The sequence below is a fragment of the Carcharhinus amblyrhynchos genome, chromosome 26, assembly GCF_965287045.1.
Source record: "Carcharhinus amblyrhynchos chromosome 26, sCarAmb.v2.hapA, whole genome shotgun sequence".
Taxonomy (NCBI): Eukaryota; Metazoa; Chordata; class Chondrichthyes; order Carcharhiniformes; family Carcharhinidae; genus Carcharhinus; species Carcharhinus amblyrhynchos.
In genome coordinates this window covers 35,115,034-35,134,976 of record NC_137349.1, presented here as the reverse complement: position 1 = coordinate 35,134,976, position 19,943 = coordinate 35,115,034, and the positions used below count along the sequence as shown (strand labels likewise).

The 19,943-nt window shown below is 47.2% G+C and overlaps 1 protein-coding gene across 9 annotated transcripts in view; it reads right to left on the bottom strand.

Annotated features, from left to right (window-relative positions):
* LOC145358780 (receptor-type tyrosine-protein phosphatase delta-like) overlaps nucleotides 1-19,943 on the bottom strand; it is a 517,644-nt gene that overhangs the window by 192,039 nt on the left and 305,662 nt on the right. For all 9 annotated transcript variants that reach the window (XR_013889502.1, XM_080213067.1, XM_080213059.1 and 6 more), the window contains 2 exons: nucleotides 8,352-8,624; nucleotides 6,019-6,600 (listed from right to left, as the gene is read on the bottom strand). Coding sequence is in view for 8 of the 9 variants with exons in the window: in XM_080213067.1 (XP_080069193.1) it covers nucleotides 6,019-6,600; nucleotides 8,352-8,624 (855 nt within the window). In the remaining variant the exon portion in view is untranslated. The remainder of the gene's footprint in view (nucleotides 1-6,018; nucleotides 6,601-8,351; nucleotides 8,625-19,943) is intronic.

The window sequence follows — 19,943 nt, the reverse complement described above, 5'->3', positions numbered from 1 at the left end:
TTTGTGACGAGGCTGTGATTTGTAACAGGAGTCTGTCGCTGCATTGATTGCTTCTCAAGAAATGGCAGTCAGATAACAGGTCGCACCCTAAGCTGACTGTCAGACTTAATGCACCTCAGCGCAGGTCAGATCCAGTTGACATGACACGCCACACAAGGCACAATAGTCCAAACCTAATCTAATGTTAAATAGTTCATGGGGAAAGGGCATTTATCAAGATGCCACCATGCATACAGTGTAATAAAGTCAAACACACCACCCTACACTCATCGAATTCGGGTCCATATTTAAGAGGTCGCAGAGTAGGTTTATTTGTTAGTGTCACAGGTAGGCTTACATTAACACTGCAATGAAGTTATTTTATGTGAAAACCCCCTGCTCGCCACACTCCGGTGCCTGTTCGGGTACACTGAGGGAGAATTTAGCGTGGCCAATGCACCTAACTTTGGCAGGAAACCGGACCACCCAGAGGAAACCCACGCAGACATGGGGAGAACGTGCAGACTCCGCACAGACAGTGACCCAAGACTTGAATCAAACCCGGGTCCCTGGCGCTGTGAGGCAGCACTGCTAACAACTGTGTCGCCGTGCCAGCCCACATAGGTCTCTTCTGGGTGCAGGCTGTTCAATCTTCTCTCCCGAGCATCTAGCACATGATGTCTCTGTTACACCATGGTCTGCATCACTTATTATCATATCTATTCTATTAACCTATGACACTCAGCAGGTCAGACACCATCTGTGGGGTCACCTTACAGACTTCCAGAGTCAACACTGAGTTCAATAATTTTAGGTCACAATCTTTGTCTCCATTTTAGAATAGAATCATAGAATGCCTAGAGTGCAGAAGGTGGCCATTCGGTCCATCGCGACTGCACCGACAACAAGCTATCCCTGTATTCCGAGTGTTTACCCTGCTAATCCCCCTTATACTAAGGGGCAATTTAGCATGACCAATCAACCTAACCTGCATATCTTTGGAGTATGGAAGGCAACCAGAGAACCTGGAGGAAACCCACACAGGCACGGGGAGAATGTGCAAACTCCACACAGCCAGTCACCTGAGGCCAGAGTTGAACCTGAAGCAGCAGTGCCAACAACTGTGCCACCGTACCGCCCCATTTATACTTAGGGTGAGGGAATGAGAGATAAGTCATTACAGAAACAAGGGGAAAGGCTGCTAATGGCAGTCGATATTGAGAACAGAAGGTGTGAATGGCCAAATGGCAGAGAAGCTGAAATCAGAGGGTAAACTGTGATAGATGAAGATGTGGGGGGAAGGGGGGGGGATGGGTGGGAGAGAGGTTAAATTGAGAAAAAGGGGGAAAGGGGAAATACTCTTGTTCCCCTTGTTTTTTGTGACTATGACTCATTCCCTCATCCTACAGTATAAAGATCTCCCACTTTCTCTGTCTTTTAGTTTTGACAAAGGGCCACTTGGACTCGAAAGGTCAACTCTTTTCTCTCCTTACAGAGGCTGCCAGACCTGCTTAGATTTTCCATCATTTTCTCTTCTAGTTTCATACTCCAAAATGGTGCTGCTCGTAGTCCCAAATATGTAACAAATAGGATACAACTCCTGCTTCAACTGTAGACCGCAAGGAATTTACATCTGAATGCAGTTCAATAAATTAACATGTTTGTTTTGATAGGTTCCCTCCTTGTACTCCGCAAGGCATTAAATCTTGGATGTGACTGCAGACTAATTTTAAATTCCCTAACCCAGGGCTCTTGTACATTGCCAGAGTGCTTCTGCTGTGGTCAATTAACCCAGCACAGATCAGGGCTGGAATCTGTAATCTTCTGGATATATCTTGTCAGCTTCTGACTAGATAAACTTAATAAGTCATTGGCTGAGCTCTGCAAAAAACCTAAATCTAGCCTCTAGAATGACAAGCCTGTCGGAAATTTTCACACTCAAAGATCTGGGCCATCCTAGTCTCCTGGTTCAAGCCTGCCATTGGCTGCTTTCCACGCCTTTCAATATTGGCTATCTTAACTATGAACTTGAAGGAGTGACCAATGAGAAACAACCTCTCCAGTGTTGAGGTCTAATGAGATCGTCATTGAGCTGACTCAGAAAATAAGTGAGTCAAAATAAAGAGACAGTGAGCTTATGTGTGACTCCAGTCCCACACTAATGTGGCTGACCACTCTCTGAGGTCACTTTCTTTTGGAAGGAACACCACCATTTTCTCAAGGCAGCTAAAGATGGACAAATAATGCTGGCGTTGCCAGCAATACATATCTCAAGAGTGAATTAAAGGAAGCAGTATGTTCTCACTTGCTTGACAAGTGTGACTGCAGGGTCTGCATTGGAAATCTACAACATGAGGTCCAGGGATGTAATGGGTCAGATGGGCCATCCTACTATGCAAGAGTGTTTCTCATTTTTGGGGTTGAGGAAGGTAACACTTAAGCAAATAGCTTAGTGAGACATTTCAGACAGAAGCTACACAATGACATTAGTAAAGAATGAGTTGAGGTATTCACTGATAGAAGTGTATTTATACGGGGCAAGGGAGAGAGACTGTGGTCTGATCAAAGAATGGTCACCGTGCAAAGCTAATTTCAAAACCGACTCAATCAAGTTGCACTCTATAACTCTGCGGGGGCGGGGGGGGGGGGTTCCTGTCCCGCCCACCATGGGAATCATAGCGGGGGGGACATTGCAAAAGTCTACTGACCTCAGGTGGGATTTTCCGGTTTTGGGTCGAGTGCAGCCAGAAAGTACTGCCCCATATAGAATCCCTACGGTACAGAAGGAGGCCATTCAGCCCATTGAGTCTGCACCGACTACAATCCCACCCAGGCCCTATTTCCAAAACCCCATGTATTTATCCTGACACTAGAGTCAAGTTAGCAAGGCCAATCCACCTAACCCGCACATCTTTGGACTGTGGGAGGACACAGAAGAAACCCGTGCAGACACGGGGAGAACGTGCAAACAGAACATAGAACATAGAACATTACATTACAGCGCAGAACAGGCCCTTCGGCCCACGATGTTGCGCCGACCAGTTAAAAAAAAAACAACAACAATGACCCACTAACCTAAACCAATCCCTTTTCGTCCATAAACCTGTCCGCAGACCTCTTAAACGCCCCCAAACTAGGCGCATTTACAACTGCAGCAGGCAGGGCATTCCAATCCCTCACCACCCTCTGGGTAAAGAACCTACCCCTGACATCTGTCCTATAACTACCCCCCCTTAGTTTAAAGCCATGCCCCCTCGTGCTAGATTTTTCCATCAGAGGAAAAAGGCTATCACTATCCACCCTATCTAAACCTCTAATCATCTTATATGTTTCAATAAGATCCCCTCTTAGCCGCCTTCTTTCCAGCGAAAACAACCCCAAATCCCTCAGCCTCTCCTCATAGGATCTCCCCTCCATACCAGGCAACATCCTGGTAAACCTCCTCTGCACCCTCTCCAAAGCCTCCACATCCTTCCTGTAATGTGGGGACCAGAACTGCACACAATACTCCAAGTGCGGCCGCACCAGAGTTGTGTACAGTTGCAACATAACGCTACGACTCCTAAATTCAATCCCCCTACCAATAAACGCCAAGACACTGTATGCCTTCTTAACAACCTTATCTACTTGATTCCCAACTTTCAGGGATCTATGTACACATACACCTAGATCCCTCTGCTCCTCCACACTATTCAAAGTCTTCCCGTTAGCCCTATACTCAACACATCTGTTATTCCTACCAAAGTGAATTACCTCACATTTCTCTGCATTAAACTCCATCCGCCACCTCTCGGCCCAGCTCTGCAACCTGTCTAAGTCTTCCTGCAAACTATGACACCCTTCCTCACTATCTACCACACCTCCGACTTTGGTGTCATCAGCAAATTTACTGATCCACCCAACTATACCCTCATCCAGATCATTAATAAAAATCACAAACAGCAGTGGCCCCAACACAGATCCCTGAGGCACACCACTTGTAACCGAACTCCATGATGAATATTTACCGTCAACCACTACCCTCTGTCTCCTATCCGCTAGCCAATTCCTAATCCAGTTCCTTAGATCACCCCCAATCCCATACATCTGCATTTTGTGCAGAAGCCTACCATGGTGAACCTTATCAAACGCCTTACTAAAATCCATATACACCACGTCCACTGCCTTACCCCCATCCACCTCTTTGGTCACTTTCTCAAAAAACTCAATAAGGTTAGTAAGGCACGACCTACCCGCCACAAAACCATGCTGACTATCTCCAATCAACTCATTACTCTCCAAATAACTATAAATCCTATCCCTAATAATTTTTTCCAAAACCTTGCCCACAACAGAAGTGAGACTCACCGGTCTATAATTCCCGGGGAAGTCTCTGTTCCCCTTCTTAAACAATGGGACAACATTCGCTAACCTCCAATCATCTGGTACTATACCAGAGGCCAACGACGACCTGAAGATCAGAGCCAGAGGCTCTGCAATCACTTCTCTTGCCTCCCAGAGAATCCTGCGGTAAATCCCATCCGGACCAGGGGACTTATCTATTTTCAGACCCTCCAGAATATCCAGCACATCCTCCTTATCAACTGTAACGCTGTCAATTCTACTCCCCTGCAACCCAGTGTCCTCCTCAGCTATATCCATGTCCCCCTGCATGAACACCGAAGAGAAATATTGGTTCACTGCTTCACCAATCTCCTCCGGTTCCACACATAACTTCCCTCTTCCGTCTATAACTGGCCCTAACCTTGCCCTAACCAACCTTCTGTTCTTGACATACCTATAGAACGCCTTAGGATTCTCCTTAACCCTATCAGCCAAAGTCTTCTCATGTCCTCTTTTAGCCCTTTTAGTCGGAATTGAATCCGAGTCCCTGGCGCTGTGAGGCAGCAATGCTAACCACTGTGCCATCTTGCCATCTCAGATAATTCCCTCCCAAATCCATACCTTTGTCACTCGGACCCCAATCTCATTAAAATCTACAAATCTCCCCAGCACGGGTGGTGAAGAAAGGCATTGCCTGATAACAGAAAGTAGGAAACATCCACTTTGAATTTGGTGTGTATGTGAGAATTAGTACAAATTATGCTGGGGACTCAACACTTTACTGAAGAGATATCTTCTCAGCCTTTTGGCTAAGATCAAGTGTGAGAGTTCAGGGTAGCCAATGAGGTTAGCTAAGAATGTCCGTGTTCTTGGGCCTGATGCCATTTTTCAAAGTTATCTCGGCGTTTGGCTAAGGTGAAGTGTGAGATCAAGCCTGGGAGAGAGTACAATCCCTCAGCTTGGATCTTGTTGGATCTAGCCCAAGATAGGGTATATATCCTTGTCTTGTCAGCTTGGATCTGGTTTGTCCCTTATGTGGGGACCATGATTGGATTTAATTGGCTTTTTTGATTAGAAATAAAGTAGCAAAAAAAAAATTTATTAAAGAGATATCTTGGGCCTGGAGTTCTCTCCTGCCTGAACCATCAGTCTATAATGTGAAACAGCAGCATGGTGGCACAGTGGTTCGCACTGCTGCCTTACGGCACCAGGGACCCGGGTTCAATTCCCGCCACGGGTCACTGTCTGTGTGGAGTTTGCACTTTCACTCTGTGTCTGTGTGGTTTTCCTCCAGGGGCTCTGGTTTCCTCCCACACGATGTAGAGATGCTGGCGATGGACTGGAGTAAACATAGTAAGAAGTCTCACAACACCAGGTTGAAGTCCAACCAGTTTATTTGATAGTAATCCCACATTCGTTTCCGAAAGCTTGTGGGTTTACTGTCAAATAAACTGGTTGGACTTTAACCTGGTGTAGTGAGACTTCTTAATGTGTTCCTCCCATGCTCCAAAGATGTGCGGGTTGGGTGGATAGGCCATGCTAAATTGACCCAGGGGTCGGGGGGGGTTAGCAGGGTAAACGTGTAGGGTTACAGGCATAAGTCCTGGTGGGATTCTGGTTGGTACAGGCTCGGTGGGCCAAATGGCCTCCTTCTGTACTGTAGGGATTCTATGAACCTCAGGACTATTGTGCAACCGATCGCCAAATGCCACTCACCTCCTTGCTGGGTTTTGACCTGAATTTCAGGTGATAGGGGCCCATCCCCGACGGAGGTGAAAGCCAAAACCTTGACGCTGTATGTGGTCTGCGGTATCAGGTTGGCGACAGTGGTTAGAAGACTGTCGTCCAGATTGTGCTTCTGCCAGTTGCTGACCGGCTGCTGCGGTTCCATCGTGTAGTAGACCCGGTAACCGCGAATTTGGCCGTTGGGCTCTTCGGGCTCCTCCCACTGAATTAGCATGGTGGTCGCGCTCAACATCCGCGCCTGGACGTTCCTGGGCGAGCTGGAGGGGACCTGCTCGCCAGTTCTCGTCTCCACTGTCTCACTGGGCGGACCCTGGCCGATGGAGTTGACCGCGGAGATCCGGAACTCATAATCAGAGTAAGGGCTCAGGCCGCCTATGCTGTAGCGCAGGGTTTGGATGCCGTCGATGGTCTGGTAGAGAACGTCCGTGTTCTTGGGCCTGTACTCAATGATGTAATAGTTGATGTGGTCAGGGTTGCCGGAATCCCACGTTAAAGTCACACTGGTGGCGGTGGTCTCCACAACGATCGGAGTCCCAGGGGGCTTTGGGAGTGCTGTAAGTATCAATGGTTAGACATAGTTGGTTAAAACGTACAAGAAATGGTGTTGCAAACTGAGATGTTCAGGCTCTTATCTGCCCATAACATAAAATTTATATCATCCCCTTGACCTTTGAAACCATGGGCAGCACTGTTGTACACTGGTGGACAGACATTCCTGGATAGACATATGAACAGACGGGGAATAGAGGGATACAGGTGCTTGGTCTAGATAGGACAATGGGATCGATGCAGGTTTGGAGGGCCGAAGGGCCTGTTCCCGTGCTGGATTGTTCTTTGTTCACGGCTGCCTCACAGCGACGGAGACCTGGGTTTGATTCCTGGCTTGGGTGAGTGTCTGTGCAAAGTCTGCACATTCTCCCCATGTCTGCATGGGCTTCCTACAGGCGCTCAGATTTCCCCCCCACTATCCAAAGGTGACGTGGGTTGGTCATGCTAAATTCTCCCTCAACGTACCCGAACAGGCACCGGAGTGTGGCAACTAGGGGATTTTCATAGCAACTTCACTGCAGTGTTTGGGGAGGCAGTGGTATAGAGGTATTGTCGCTGGACTAGTAATCCAGTGCTCCAGTGTAATATTCTGGGGACCCGCGTTCGAATCCTACCACGGCAGGTGGTGAAATTTGAGTTCAATACAAATCTGGAACTAAGAATCTACTGGTGACCATGAAACCATTGTCGAATGTCAGAAAAACCCAACTGGTTCACTGATATCCTTTAGGGAAGGAAATCTGCCGTCCTTACCTGGTCTGGCCTACATGTGACTTCAGAGCCACAGCAATGTGGTTGACACTTAAATATCCTCAGGGATGGACAATAAGCGCTGGCCCAGCCAGTGACCCCCACACCCCATGAATGAATAGAAAAGAACTGTAAGCCTACTTGTGATAATAATAAATAAACTTAAAAGAATTAAGAAAAAGTGACTTTAGTACCGGTTATTGGGATACTGAAACTATCCAGTTACTAGCTCAGTTGGTGGCACTGCCAATTCTGAATCAGAGGCTGTGGGTTCATGCCCCCTTCAGAGAGCTGGGCACCCAATTTAAACTGACACGCTGATGCAGTTGTGAGGGAATGCTGGATTGTGGAGGTGTCATCGTTCAGATAAGACTACAACCCCCTGAGGCTCCGTCTGCTCTCTGAGGTGTGTGTAAACGGGGCGGCACGGTATCACAGTGGTTAGCACTGCTGCTTCACAGCTCCAGGGTCCTGGGTTCGATTCCCGGCTCGGGTCACTGTCTGTGTGCAGTTTGCACATTCTCCTCGTGTCTGCGTGGGTTTGCTCCGGGTGGTCCGGTTTCCGCCCACAGTCCAAAGATGTGCGGGTTAGGTTGATTGGCCATGCTAAGAAATTGCCCCTTAGTGTCCAGGGATTTGTAGACAGAGGGATTAGTGGGTATAATATGTAGGGGTAGGTTGTGGGTGGGATTGTGTTTGGTGCAGACTCGATGGGCTGAAGGGCCTCTTTCTGCACTGTAGGGTTCTATGAGTTCTATGAGTAAAAGATATCACCGTGCTACTCCAAGGAGAACGGGAGTTATCCCCGGTCAATATTTATACCCCTGGACCAACATCACTCAAAGAGTTTATCACATTACTTTTTACGGCAATGTGCTGTGTGCAAATTGCCCACCATGTTCTCGAAGTTACGGCAATAACCACATCTCCAAAGTGCTTGAATGGCTGTTAAGTGCTTTGGGATGTGCTGACGCTGTGAGAAGTTCTATATCAGTTCCGATTACCTTTGACAATAATCTGCGACACTGTTTCGATCACCCCGAGGCTGGACATGGCCACGCAGGTGTAATTAGCCGACTCCCGGATGCTGTTCAGCTCCAGGACGTTGCGGCCGACGGGCATGCCATCTTCCGGCGTCAGGTCTTCGGTTCCCAGCATCCACTTCACGTAGGGCATGGGGGAGCCCACGGCAACGCAGGTGATGTTCACACTCCCACCGGGCACAATCTCTTGGCTGAGTGGAGGGCTGATGGAGAACCTAGGTGGAACGCGCCGAACTGAGGGCGGGACACAGAAAAGGTAACAACAAGCAAGAAAATAAGAGTTGGCAAGCATTTGAACGATCCGGCACAGTAACAAAATGAGTCCACAGAAAGCACATTCGTAGCACAAGTGTTCAGTGACCAGTCTGAGACCCATCACAGCACATTGAGAGGCACAAAAATTTATTAGTTAGTTTCTCATCTTAGATGTGTGTTGGTGCGGGGAGGCGGGGTGGGCGGGGGAGGGGGCTAGATTGCGAATTCCAGAAATACATGAGCTCTCAAGTCATGTGGCATCAACGGCCATTTTGTTTGCCCCGGGGGGGGGGGCCCGTTCTGATTGGTGCCCAACGGCAGGAGAGAGAATCCGAAGCAGATTCCTCAATCACTTGCTCAGGAAATTTTCCACAAGAACTAAAAGAATTGGTCGTGCAATGAGTTTGTGTCTTCATTTTTAATGTGTACATCCGTAAAGGAAGGCTTTCGTTTTAAATGTTAAAAAAAAAGAGATTTTTTCAATTCCAGTTCTGTTCTTCATGTCAAAATGGGGGGGGGGGGATGAGCAGCACTATTGTTTTTGTCATTTTGCACACGGCTCACAGCAACCATCCCTCAAGGGTTTACGGTCTCGCCTTTTCACTAATGTTAACTCAGCGTAGGTTTGGTCCAATTTTGATGGTCTTTCCATCAGGTAATAGCCTCACTCAGCTCCAGATCCAGCACCCTCCTCCTGTTGGGCAGCTTTGGATAACATTACCAGAGCAGCCAGTTGAACAGGGCTGGAGTGTTATTCCAGTATGATACCTCCTTGCAGTAATAGTCGGAGTGTGGCAGTCTTGCCATATGAGTGCTAACTAAACGGGGAATCCAGGGAAAGCAGAGTTGCTCCAACAATCTGCCACCACTGCCTTCCTGTTCGGAATGATGTCACCAAAAATGGGCTGGTAGGTGGCCATCGCCCATTGGCAATGGAGTAGGGAGCTGGAAGAGTGCAATTTTTCTGTGGTGGTTCAATTTGCATGAGAAATAAAAGACTCCCATTTGTCTCAGAGGGGACGCACTGGCCTGTACAGATATTTGGTATCCATGTTCCAGCCGTTTGCTACAGCTCTGCTGACTAGAATCATTTTTGAAGGGGTTTTCATGCAATCATGCGAGCCCTTGTGAAAAAGTTCTTACCCAACACACTTCATGTGCTGATGAAAAACCAGCCAGTGATAATAATCTTTTTACGCCTGTGCCTGCCAGAACTAATGGCAGCTTTGGGGAGACTGAAGTCAATGGTTTTGGCTGCCTGATTTCATTTCATCGCAACTCACCAAAAAGGGCGACGCATGCAGTTCCAATTTTTAACGCAAAAAACTCTTTGCGAGTCTTGCTAATGTTGTCAATAGAGCTTTTCTCTCCCGCTTCCCACTGACGGACAGCTGATCCACTGCACTACCTCCCCGCCCCGCAAAAAAGGTCCAGTTGCCGCTGGCCGCTTAATTACGACAACAAAGCAGCCGTGAGCAGGACGGCGCGGCCTTCTCCAGCGCCCAGTTCAGCGTCGCCACCGATGGAAAATGAAAACGTTGGCTGCCAAATCCATTGAAGGGGTGTAGCCGGCTGGCTAGCCGTGGGGAAGGAGAGAATGCGGCTGGAATGCGTCCGCTGAGTGTCAGCTGTGATGTACGGGGAGGTGGCCAGAACAATAAAGATGAGAAACACTAATGAAATTTTTGTGGTGCAGGTATATCAACTGTACGAAGCCTTTTCAAGATATTACAAGGATCCATCAAATAGATGCATCTATCAGTTCACAGACACCATGCAGAAGGTAGAGAGATATATAAATATATATATGCACATAGGAATATATAACTGGAGGATCGCTAGCATGCCCAGACGGATTGGGGAGGGACCCACTTCAATGCTGCGTTACTTCCAGCCGATGTGACAGAATGTGGTGGCTCACATTGTCACATCGCAGCAGTCCTGGCAGAAAAAGAAAAAGAAACAAATAAAAAGTAATAAGAAAATAAAAAATTAAAAAAAAAATTAGAAAAGAAATGTTGACTACACCAACAGGTAGTGCATCTCCCTTGCTCGGAAGTGGATGCAGCCTCAAGACCTTACACAGTCGAACATGGATGCACATGGGACGAGACAGAGTTGCGGCATGGACAACATATGGGGGTGGGGGTGGGTGGGGGAAGGGTGGGAGGAGGAGGAGGAGGGACACCAGGGATTCGCATGCAGACACAGGCAAGGGGGTAGGTACAAAAGGACTTGCCAGTAGTGACAGCCACAGAGAGATAGAAAGAGAGAGAGAGAGAGAGAGAGAGAGAGGGAAAGGGGAAGAGAGGGGCAGGGGCGAACCGTTCAGGCACAGATAGTGCACGCACCAATATTAGGCCTGTGCCACACTCACATCCCCGATCCACAAGTACAGGCCCACTTTAAGAAACGCACAGACTTGTAAACCTGGAGAGGTGTCACGCTTTCGCGCAAGTTACTCTCAGGTTTTCATTTTTTTTGCACACTTAAATCATAATGGCATGCCACTAATCACCAGTTCCTAAATATTCACCCATAGAGTGCCACTAACATGGCATATTTTGGTTGTCCATGTTCCATCTACAACAGTCTCCAAAGTTCTACCAATTTCCTTCTCTCCCTGTGTTAACTCCAAGCAACAATGATTATCTGTCAAACGCTAAGAGTTCGATAAAGGGGCCTCTTCTCAGGTTTCAAAGCCAGGACTCTTAATCTATCAGCGATAATAGAATCCCTACAGTGCAGAAGGAGGCCATTCGGCCCGCATTCTGCACCGACAGAAATCCCACCCAGTCCCTAATCCCCCAACCCCACATATCTACTCTGCTAATCCCCTGACACTAGGGTCAATTTTAGCGTGGCCAATCAGCCTAACCCGCACATCTTTGAACCGTGCGGGGAAACTGGAGCACCCGGAGGAAACCCACGCAGGCATGGGGAGAATGTGCAAACTCCACACAGTGACCCAAGTCAGAAATCGAACCTGGACCCTTGGCGATGTGAGGCAGCAGCGCTAACCACTGTGCCACCGTGCTGTCTTCTTAATAAAAATGCTGCCCAGAATCTCAGGTTCTGGAACTGCATCAGGAGCCTGGCCTGTCAATGTGTTAATATTTTTTCCAAAATCCTATGGTTGGCAGTGCTTCCACAGATGAATGACTATTTAACTTTTATGCCCTTTGTATGATTGTTAATTACGGCCATTGGTCTACGATATTGGTCACATGGTTTGAAAATTTGTAACAAACCACTGTAATGGGCAAACCATCATCCCAAGAAACTCCAGGGGGCTGGATTTTGACTGCTGTCCAGAGTCAGTGCGCTTTAAAAGAAGACATTTAGCACCCCTGTCCTGATAATAATGTGCACCTTAGCATATCTGAATGGTTATTGTCAATGAATCAAGAAGAAAACAAGCTGGAGTAACTCTTCCCCCCTCCCCAAATAAATAAATACTGTCTTGTCTTCACTCATTGGCCAACTAGGTCAAGATCCTGCAATCGGTCTGGTTGTGTGGAGAGCCCAGGCTACCAAGCCCCAGAGGGAAGGGGGAATGAGTCACATGCGTCTTTGGGCTACGTTATAGACAGCATTTCTGCAAAGAAAGTCTCTGTGGGTCACTAGGGATCTGCAGGAACAGATATTGGACTGACACTGTCAGGGTCATGGGAAATGGCCCCACTCTCTCAACCATGGAATGTGTACAGTACAGGACGATCAAATGGGAAAATAAAGATAAAAGTAACTTTAAATAAAGGAGGATTCCTAATAATAATAAAAGAGGGTAACAAACAAAAATCAACATTCCAGTGGTGGTCTAACTTTTAACACCATTTGTTTATATTCCATTATTCCAGACGTCAAAGCAAAAGGGATGATACCAAGACATGAGAAACTTTGGCATCCAACCAGAGACAACTATATTTTGGGTTCATATTTCCCCCAATGCCCCACTAACATATAGTGAGAATCATAGAACCTACAGTGCAGAAGGAGACCATTTGGCCCATCGAGTCTGCACCGACAACAATCCCACCCAAGCCCTATCCCCATAACCTCACATATTTACATTCCTACGCCCCCCCTTGGTATCCAAGATCTCAACTAATCAAGGGATGTCGAATTCAGATTCTCAGAAGTACCTTGGTCCCTGCTCCTCCCATGACTCCCTGATTCAATAGCAGTGCCAATCTCTTTTCTCTTTGTATACTGCCACATGACTATATTAAAGACAGAGTCCTTGTGACTCACGATCACCCAGGGTCATGATTGCTGATCTATAAGGGAGCATTAAGCAGGAGAATATTTCCTCATCTATCCAGTGGCATGCCCCCCACCCCCCCCCCGACCTCCCCGTTCCCCCCAAAACTCTTCCCCAATCTTCCTCTTGCAGATACAACATGGACGTCAGAAAGTGGTTGGCTTATCAGCGGTGAACAGTGTGGTACGCGGACGGTCCGACAATGAACACGCCACGGCAAAAGCCACATGGTCCTCGCATCGTTCGTATTGGACTATAACCACCAGCAAGCACCGGATGGGAGAGGCTCCAGGAACTCACACGTACAAGATACAGTTTGCAAAGAGACGCAGAGGTCGAATGTGAGATGCATACATTGAGTTACCATGGTGATTGAGGTGAGGGAAAGGGGTGGAGGCGGGGGGTGGGGAGGTGGTGGGGTGGGGGTTATTGAACTGGCAGTAAATTAAAGAGAAGCACCATCAATCTGTTTGTGATTGAGACTACAGGGACATGTGGATCAAGGCTGAGGGAAACAACTAACGAGCCTGAAGATTGAAAATAGCATCAGGAATGACAGTCGGGGGAGAAAGGCGGGTGAAGGATCTGAAAAGAGAGACACTTGCAAAACACAACGGAAACACAACTAACTTAAAAAGGTACACGTCCATGGGGGAAACTAGAGCAGTGTGTGTGTGTGGAACATAAACCAGCCAAACACGGGTAATTTCAAAATAAATTTCTCCAAATGAGTGGTGCATTTTAATGAGGCGTTGGCAGTGCCAGAGAATGCTTTAAATCAGTTCCCTTTTCCCCAGCCTCGTCTGACAGTAAATAAATAACGTGAAATATCTGGGGCAGGTTTTGTTGTTTAACCGTTTTAATACTTGTTCAGACTGTTATGCAAGTGTTTCAGTTCAGTTAAATTTGTACAAGGGTATATGTTTGTGCCCAATTTGTGCCAAAGTGTGTACTTGTGTATCTACCGATGCTTATAGGAGTGTGTGTGTGTGTGCTTGTGTGTGTAAAGATGTGGGTGCGTCCATGTTGAGTGCGTGTGTGTAGCTACACGCCTGTTCAGTTTTCAGTAACATGCATGCAAAGGTCAGCACTTGTGTCTGGCGGCATCTCTGTGGATATTCGTGTGCAGATCCATGAGTGACGTATAGAATCCCTACAGTGCAGAAGGAGACCATTCGGCCCATCGAGTCTGCACCGGCCACAATCCCAGACTCCATCCCCCTAACTCGATGAATTCACCCTAGCTAATCCCCCTGATTCTAAGGGGCAATTTAGCATGGCCTGATCAACCTAACCCGCACATCTTTCGACCGTGGGAGGAAACCGGAGCAATCGGGGGAAACCCACGCAGACATGGGGAGAAGGTGCAAACTCCACACAGACAGTGACCCAAGCCGGGAATCGAACCCAGGACCCTGGAGCTGTGAAGCAGCAGTGCTAACCACTGTGCTACCGTGCTGCCCCAATCCTATTCCATTCAATCATGTTCTTTTCTTCATCTGAAATTGAAGGGCTGTTCATGTTTGAGAGAGGGCAGAGTCAGGGTGAGATCAGCCCATAAAGGGAACAGTTCATGATACTAATGAGGGCTACACGGACACAAATGCTGATGAAGCAGTCCAAGGGCCTTTGGTCAGATATTTAACCAATGGTTGTGTTTCAATATCTTGCAGCGAATGTGCTAAATCCTTAAAGCAGAGAGAGCCCTCCTCCAATCACTCTCTAAATTCACAATATATTGCCCGGGGCTGTTGGTAACAGCTTGCTTCGGGTTCTTGAGAAGCAAAATCATTGAGATGATGCTGCCTATGAACCTTATTCAGTGGGATCAACCTTTGCCATCCTAACATTCTGAGTTTCACATAAATCCCAGACAAGGAGGAATTTCTTCAGCCAGAGGGTGGTGAATCTCAGGAACCCATTGTTACAGCAGGCTGTGGAGGCCAGATCATTGAGTGTATTAAAGGCAGAGATAGATAGGTTCTTGATTGGTAAGGGGATCAAAGGTTATGGGGAAACGGTGTGAGAATGGGTTGAGAAACCTATCAGCCATGTTCGAATGGCTCATAGAATCCTACAGTGCAGAAGGAGGCCATTCAGCCCATCGAGCCTGCACCAAGCACAATCCCATCCAGGCCCTACCCCCACAACCCCATGCATTTACCCTAGCAAATCCCCCTGACACTGAGGGGCAATTTAGCATGGCCAATCCATCTAACCTGCACATCTTTAAACTGTGGGAGGAAACCGGAGCACCTGCAGGAAATCCACACAGGCACGAGTAGAATGTGCAAACTCCACACAGACAGTGATCCAAGCAGGGAATCGAATCCGGGTCCCTGGTGCTGTGAGGTGGCAGTGCTAACCACTGTTCCACTCAATGGGCTGAATGGCCTAATTCTGCTCCTGTAACGTATGATCTTATGGTCAGTGCTTATCATGAAGACAACAGGAGTCCCTCTATCTTCGGATGAACCAGTCATATCCTGAAGAACTAAGTGTAAGGTAATGGTGGTATGTCCTGCCTCTGTCCTAAGAGCTGTCAATCTCAACAGAAGCGGGAACTGAGAGCAGATTGTGAGGCTCAAGCTGCAATTGGACCTATGATGTTGTCGGCTTCACATACAAGCCTAGTAAGCATGGGATCAGGGTCATGAGTTCTGGGAACAGCTTTCAAATAACTGAGACACATCAAAAATAATTTGCTTTAAGGCTTCTTTCTCCGTTTTACCAAATTTCCCCGCATCACCTTTCTGAGTACTGACACCATGTCACATGGGGAATATTGTGTAGAAGTGCATGTTTTTAATTGCATCAAACTAACTTCCTCCTGGCCACAGCCAACAGGCATACAAACCGTCCTGGATATTTCTGTGCTGAACTTTCCCCCCTCTTTAACCTGAGGCCTCCCAGGCCAGGTGTATCTTTCCTGATGCTGGCTCACGAAGCTCAGAACCTTGGGCTTTCCTAGTCTGTAAGGATCACTACAGATTGGAGGGGTAGCCTGGACGTGCCAGAACAACTCCTTCAAAGGCTGCCTCTAGTGTGTCCTTAGTACGTTTGGTGGAAGAATTTCTTGCAATGGACAACTGAGAGACGGGCGTACTCACTGCAATATGTTGACATTCAGGCAAATCAAATTTGATGATAATATATTTGATCCCTGTATCCAATTCATTAATATAGTTTGTCAAAAGCTGAGATCCCAGTACTGATCCCTGTGACACTTCACTAATTACAGTTTGCATTCCTGAAAATGACCTATTTATCCTAAACCTCTGGTTCCAGTGAGCCAGTATCCTATCCATGATAATGCATTGCCATCATGAGTTCTTGCTCAATAACCTTTCATGGTCTTTTGGAAATCCAAATGTACCATGTTTACTGATTCTCCTTTATCCACACTGCTTGCTACATCTTCAAAGAATTCTAATAAATTTGTCAAGCACAATCTCCCTTTCACAAAACCATGTTGACTCTGCCTTCTTCTCCAGGACGAGTATCCTTTAGCTGTAAATCTGAAAACTGAACACATCCATAAACCGCACTCTTTTTGAGCCTCATCAACATCTTGTGCAGAAGGTCAGTGGCTCAAGCTAATGTTATCCTTGCTGAATACACCCAGCCATTAGTGCGGGAAGTCCTTGACCCAAGCCAATATGAATCTTACTGACCCCACCCGATCTGGAGTGCAGGAAGTCCCTGACCTGAACCAACAGGACCCAAGATAACACAAGCCAAGCCAATGCGAACCCTACCAACCACACCTGACCTGTAGTGTGGGCAATCTAGTTGGCTATCTGTACTGTTTACCTTGTGATCCCTTTCCTACAAGCAGCCACAGGCGGGAACTTATTACAGTTCCCCTATATTTATCATTCAGTACATCTCTTACTTTTCTAGCCATTTTATTTACTTTAGACTCTAGCTATCCTAGGCTTCAGCCATTGTAATGCGAGTGGGCCTAGACCTATGTGCGATATCTGAAAACCGGAATTATCTGAGATCCGAAACGGTATCGGCCCCGGGGGTTTTGGATAAGGACACTCAACCTCTTATTATGACTTTCAAAATGTCCTGTTACTCCCTCCTTACTAACTGGAATCGAGCATTTTCTCAATGATAAATGTTAGACTAACCAGTTAATGGTTTTCTGCATTCTGTCTCCTTCCTTTCATGAATAAAGGTGTTACATTTGCAGTTTTCCATCCTGCTGGCAACTTTCCAAACTCTAGGGAATTTTGGAAAACTACAACCCAAGCACCTGTGGGATTCCCTGCCCAGTGAAGCAGTTGAGACTGTCTCGTTGAGCGTTTTTAAGGCATCAATAGATTTTTGAGCAGTAAGGGGATTAAGGGTTATGGTGAGCAGGAAGATAAGTGGAGCTGAGTCCATGGAAAGGTCAGCTATAATCTTATTGAATGGCGGAGAAGGCTCGAGGGGCCAAATGGCCTATTCCTGCTCCAAGTTATGTCCTTATGCATTCACAACTGTATTTTCGTAGCCATCTCCTTTAAGATTCTTAGGCGCTAGGGATCTGTCAACCTTTAGTCCCACTGGTTTTTCTAGTATTTTCCCTCTAGTGATTGTTTTATGTTCCTCCCCTCCCTTTTGATCCCGAATTTCCATGAATCCCTACAGTGCAGGAGGAGGGCATTTGGCCCATCGAGTCTGCACTGACAACAATCCCACCCAGGCCCTATCTCTGTAACCCCACATATTTACCCTGCTAAGCCCCCTCAACACAAAGGGTCAATTTATCATGGCCAATCAACCTAACCTGCACATCTTTGGACTGTGGGAGAAAATTGGAATACTCAGAGGAAACCCATACAGACACAGGGAGAACATGCAAACTCCACACAGAGAGTGACCCAAGGCTGGAATTGAACCCGGGTCCCTGGCGCTGTGAGGCAGCAGTGCTAACCACTGTGCCACTGGAATGCTTTCTGTGTTTTTTACTGTGAAGACAGATACAAAATACTAGTTCAAAGACTCTGCCATTCCTTTTGCTTCTTATTATTAGTTCCCCTGTCTCAGCCTCAAAAGGGTCAACACTTCAGCTTTTTATAGATTTCTTTTCGATATAATGTGAAGCTTTTACTTTCTGTTTTTTCTCATATTCCATTTCCTCTTTATTCTTTATTTAAAGTCATCCATTGTTCTCCTCCTGGCCCACAGGGATTGCCATAAAGGCACTGACCTTCTCCCAGAAGCTGTCTTCACCTCCCTCGAGTAAATCATAAAATCCTACAATCCCTACAGTGTAGAAGAGGCCATTTGGCCCATCAAGACCCTCTCCCCTGTCCTATCCCTGTAACCCAAAACACATTTAGCATAGCTAATCCACCTATACGCCTTGAGACTCTTAGGGGCAATTTAGCATGGCCAATCCACCTAGCCTATGCGTCTTTGGACTGTGGGAGGAAACTGGAGCATCCGGAGGAAACCCACGCAGACAAAGGGAGAACGTGCAGACTCCACACAGACAGTCACCCAAGGCTGGATTCGAATCTGGGTCCCTGGAGCTGTGAGGCAGCAGTGCTAACCACTGTGCCACCCCAAACTCGCCCGACAGGGACTTTCTGTGCTGCAGGTCGGGTGTAGTGAGTGGCGATGTTTACCTGGGGCATGAGAGATGTGATGGGCCAAGATTAAACACACAAGATAAGTTAAATCCGAAGCTGGCGGCCTCATTGGAATATTTAAATGGCTGACCCTCCTTCTGGAAGTCAGTCGCCATCCCCACGATGAAACTTGGAAGTGGGCAGCTTAGAGGCCTGTTGCATTGTGAGGTCGTAAAATTCATCCTCTCACCTGGTCCCACGCTACCCAATTTTTGGGTTTCGAATTCAGCCTATAGACAGAGAAACCCAGCTAGAGCTACTCAACAACAACCAACTAACTCAATCCTTTTGCTTCTCAGTGATCCAATTTCGAACAAATCTGGAATTTTGTTTCCATCATTCAGGGGGTGTGGATGTCACTTGCATGCCCAACGCTCAAAGTAAATCCCTAATTATTAAAGGAGATAGTGAAACAAGCCTGACCTCACTTGAGCTGACAGCATTTGGATCATATATTGTACGGGGCACAGTGGTTAGCACTGCTGCCTCACAGCGCCAGGGAACCTAGTTCGATTCCCAGCTTGGGTCACTGTCTGTGTGGAGTCTGCACGTTCTCCCCGTGTCTGCATGGGTTTCCTCTGGGTGCTCCGCTTTCCAGATGTGCTGGTTAGGGTGCATTGGCCGTGCTAAATTCTCCCTCAGTGTGCCCGGACAGGCACCGGAGCGTGGCGACTAGGGGATTCTCACAGCAACTTCAGTGCAGTGTTAATGTAAGCCTACTGGTGACACTGATAAATAAAGTTTTATATATCCTGAGCAATAAAGGATCCCTAAATTGGTTCAGGGTTGGGGAAGGGGGAGGAGAGAGAAGAGGCAGAGGAAGTAGGCCTTTGTCTTGGTTTGATCTGGCATTTCAGGGCTTATTCCAGACAGACGTGACAAGTAGTCTAGCCACACGAGCTCACCACAGAACTCAAAATTCTTCCAGGGTTCCATCCTACATTTCAATCTGCAGAGTAATGTAAACAATCTGGATCACGCTCCACAGAACTCCATGTGTAATCTGGCTCTCCTTCAGACACTGACTGAGATAGCACAAATTAAATTATGTCTCAGAAGCGAGGAAAAGCATTTTTCTGCCTGTTTTGCATGACCACAATATTTAATCACTCAGGGACTACAACGCCAGCGCGCAACATCCTGATCGATGGTCGTTTGATCATTTCTGTGTGCGTCTATCCGTTAACCATCAATCCTGTTCCCAATCAAATACTTCTGATCACAGAATTAAAACCCGCCCACTGAAATCACGCCTTTCCCACCATTGCGGGCTCACTTGGGTAAATAACATAGGTTCCCATCAGGGTCCTTCCCTGCTGCCATCAGACTTTTGAATGGACCTACCTCACTTTAAATTGACCTTTCTCTCCATCCTAGCTATGACTGTAACACATCGTTCTGCACTCT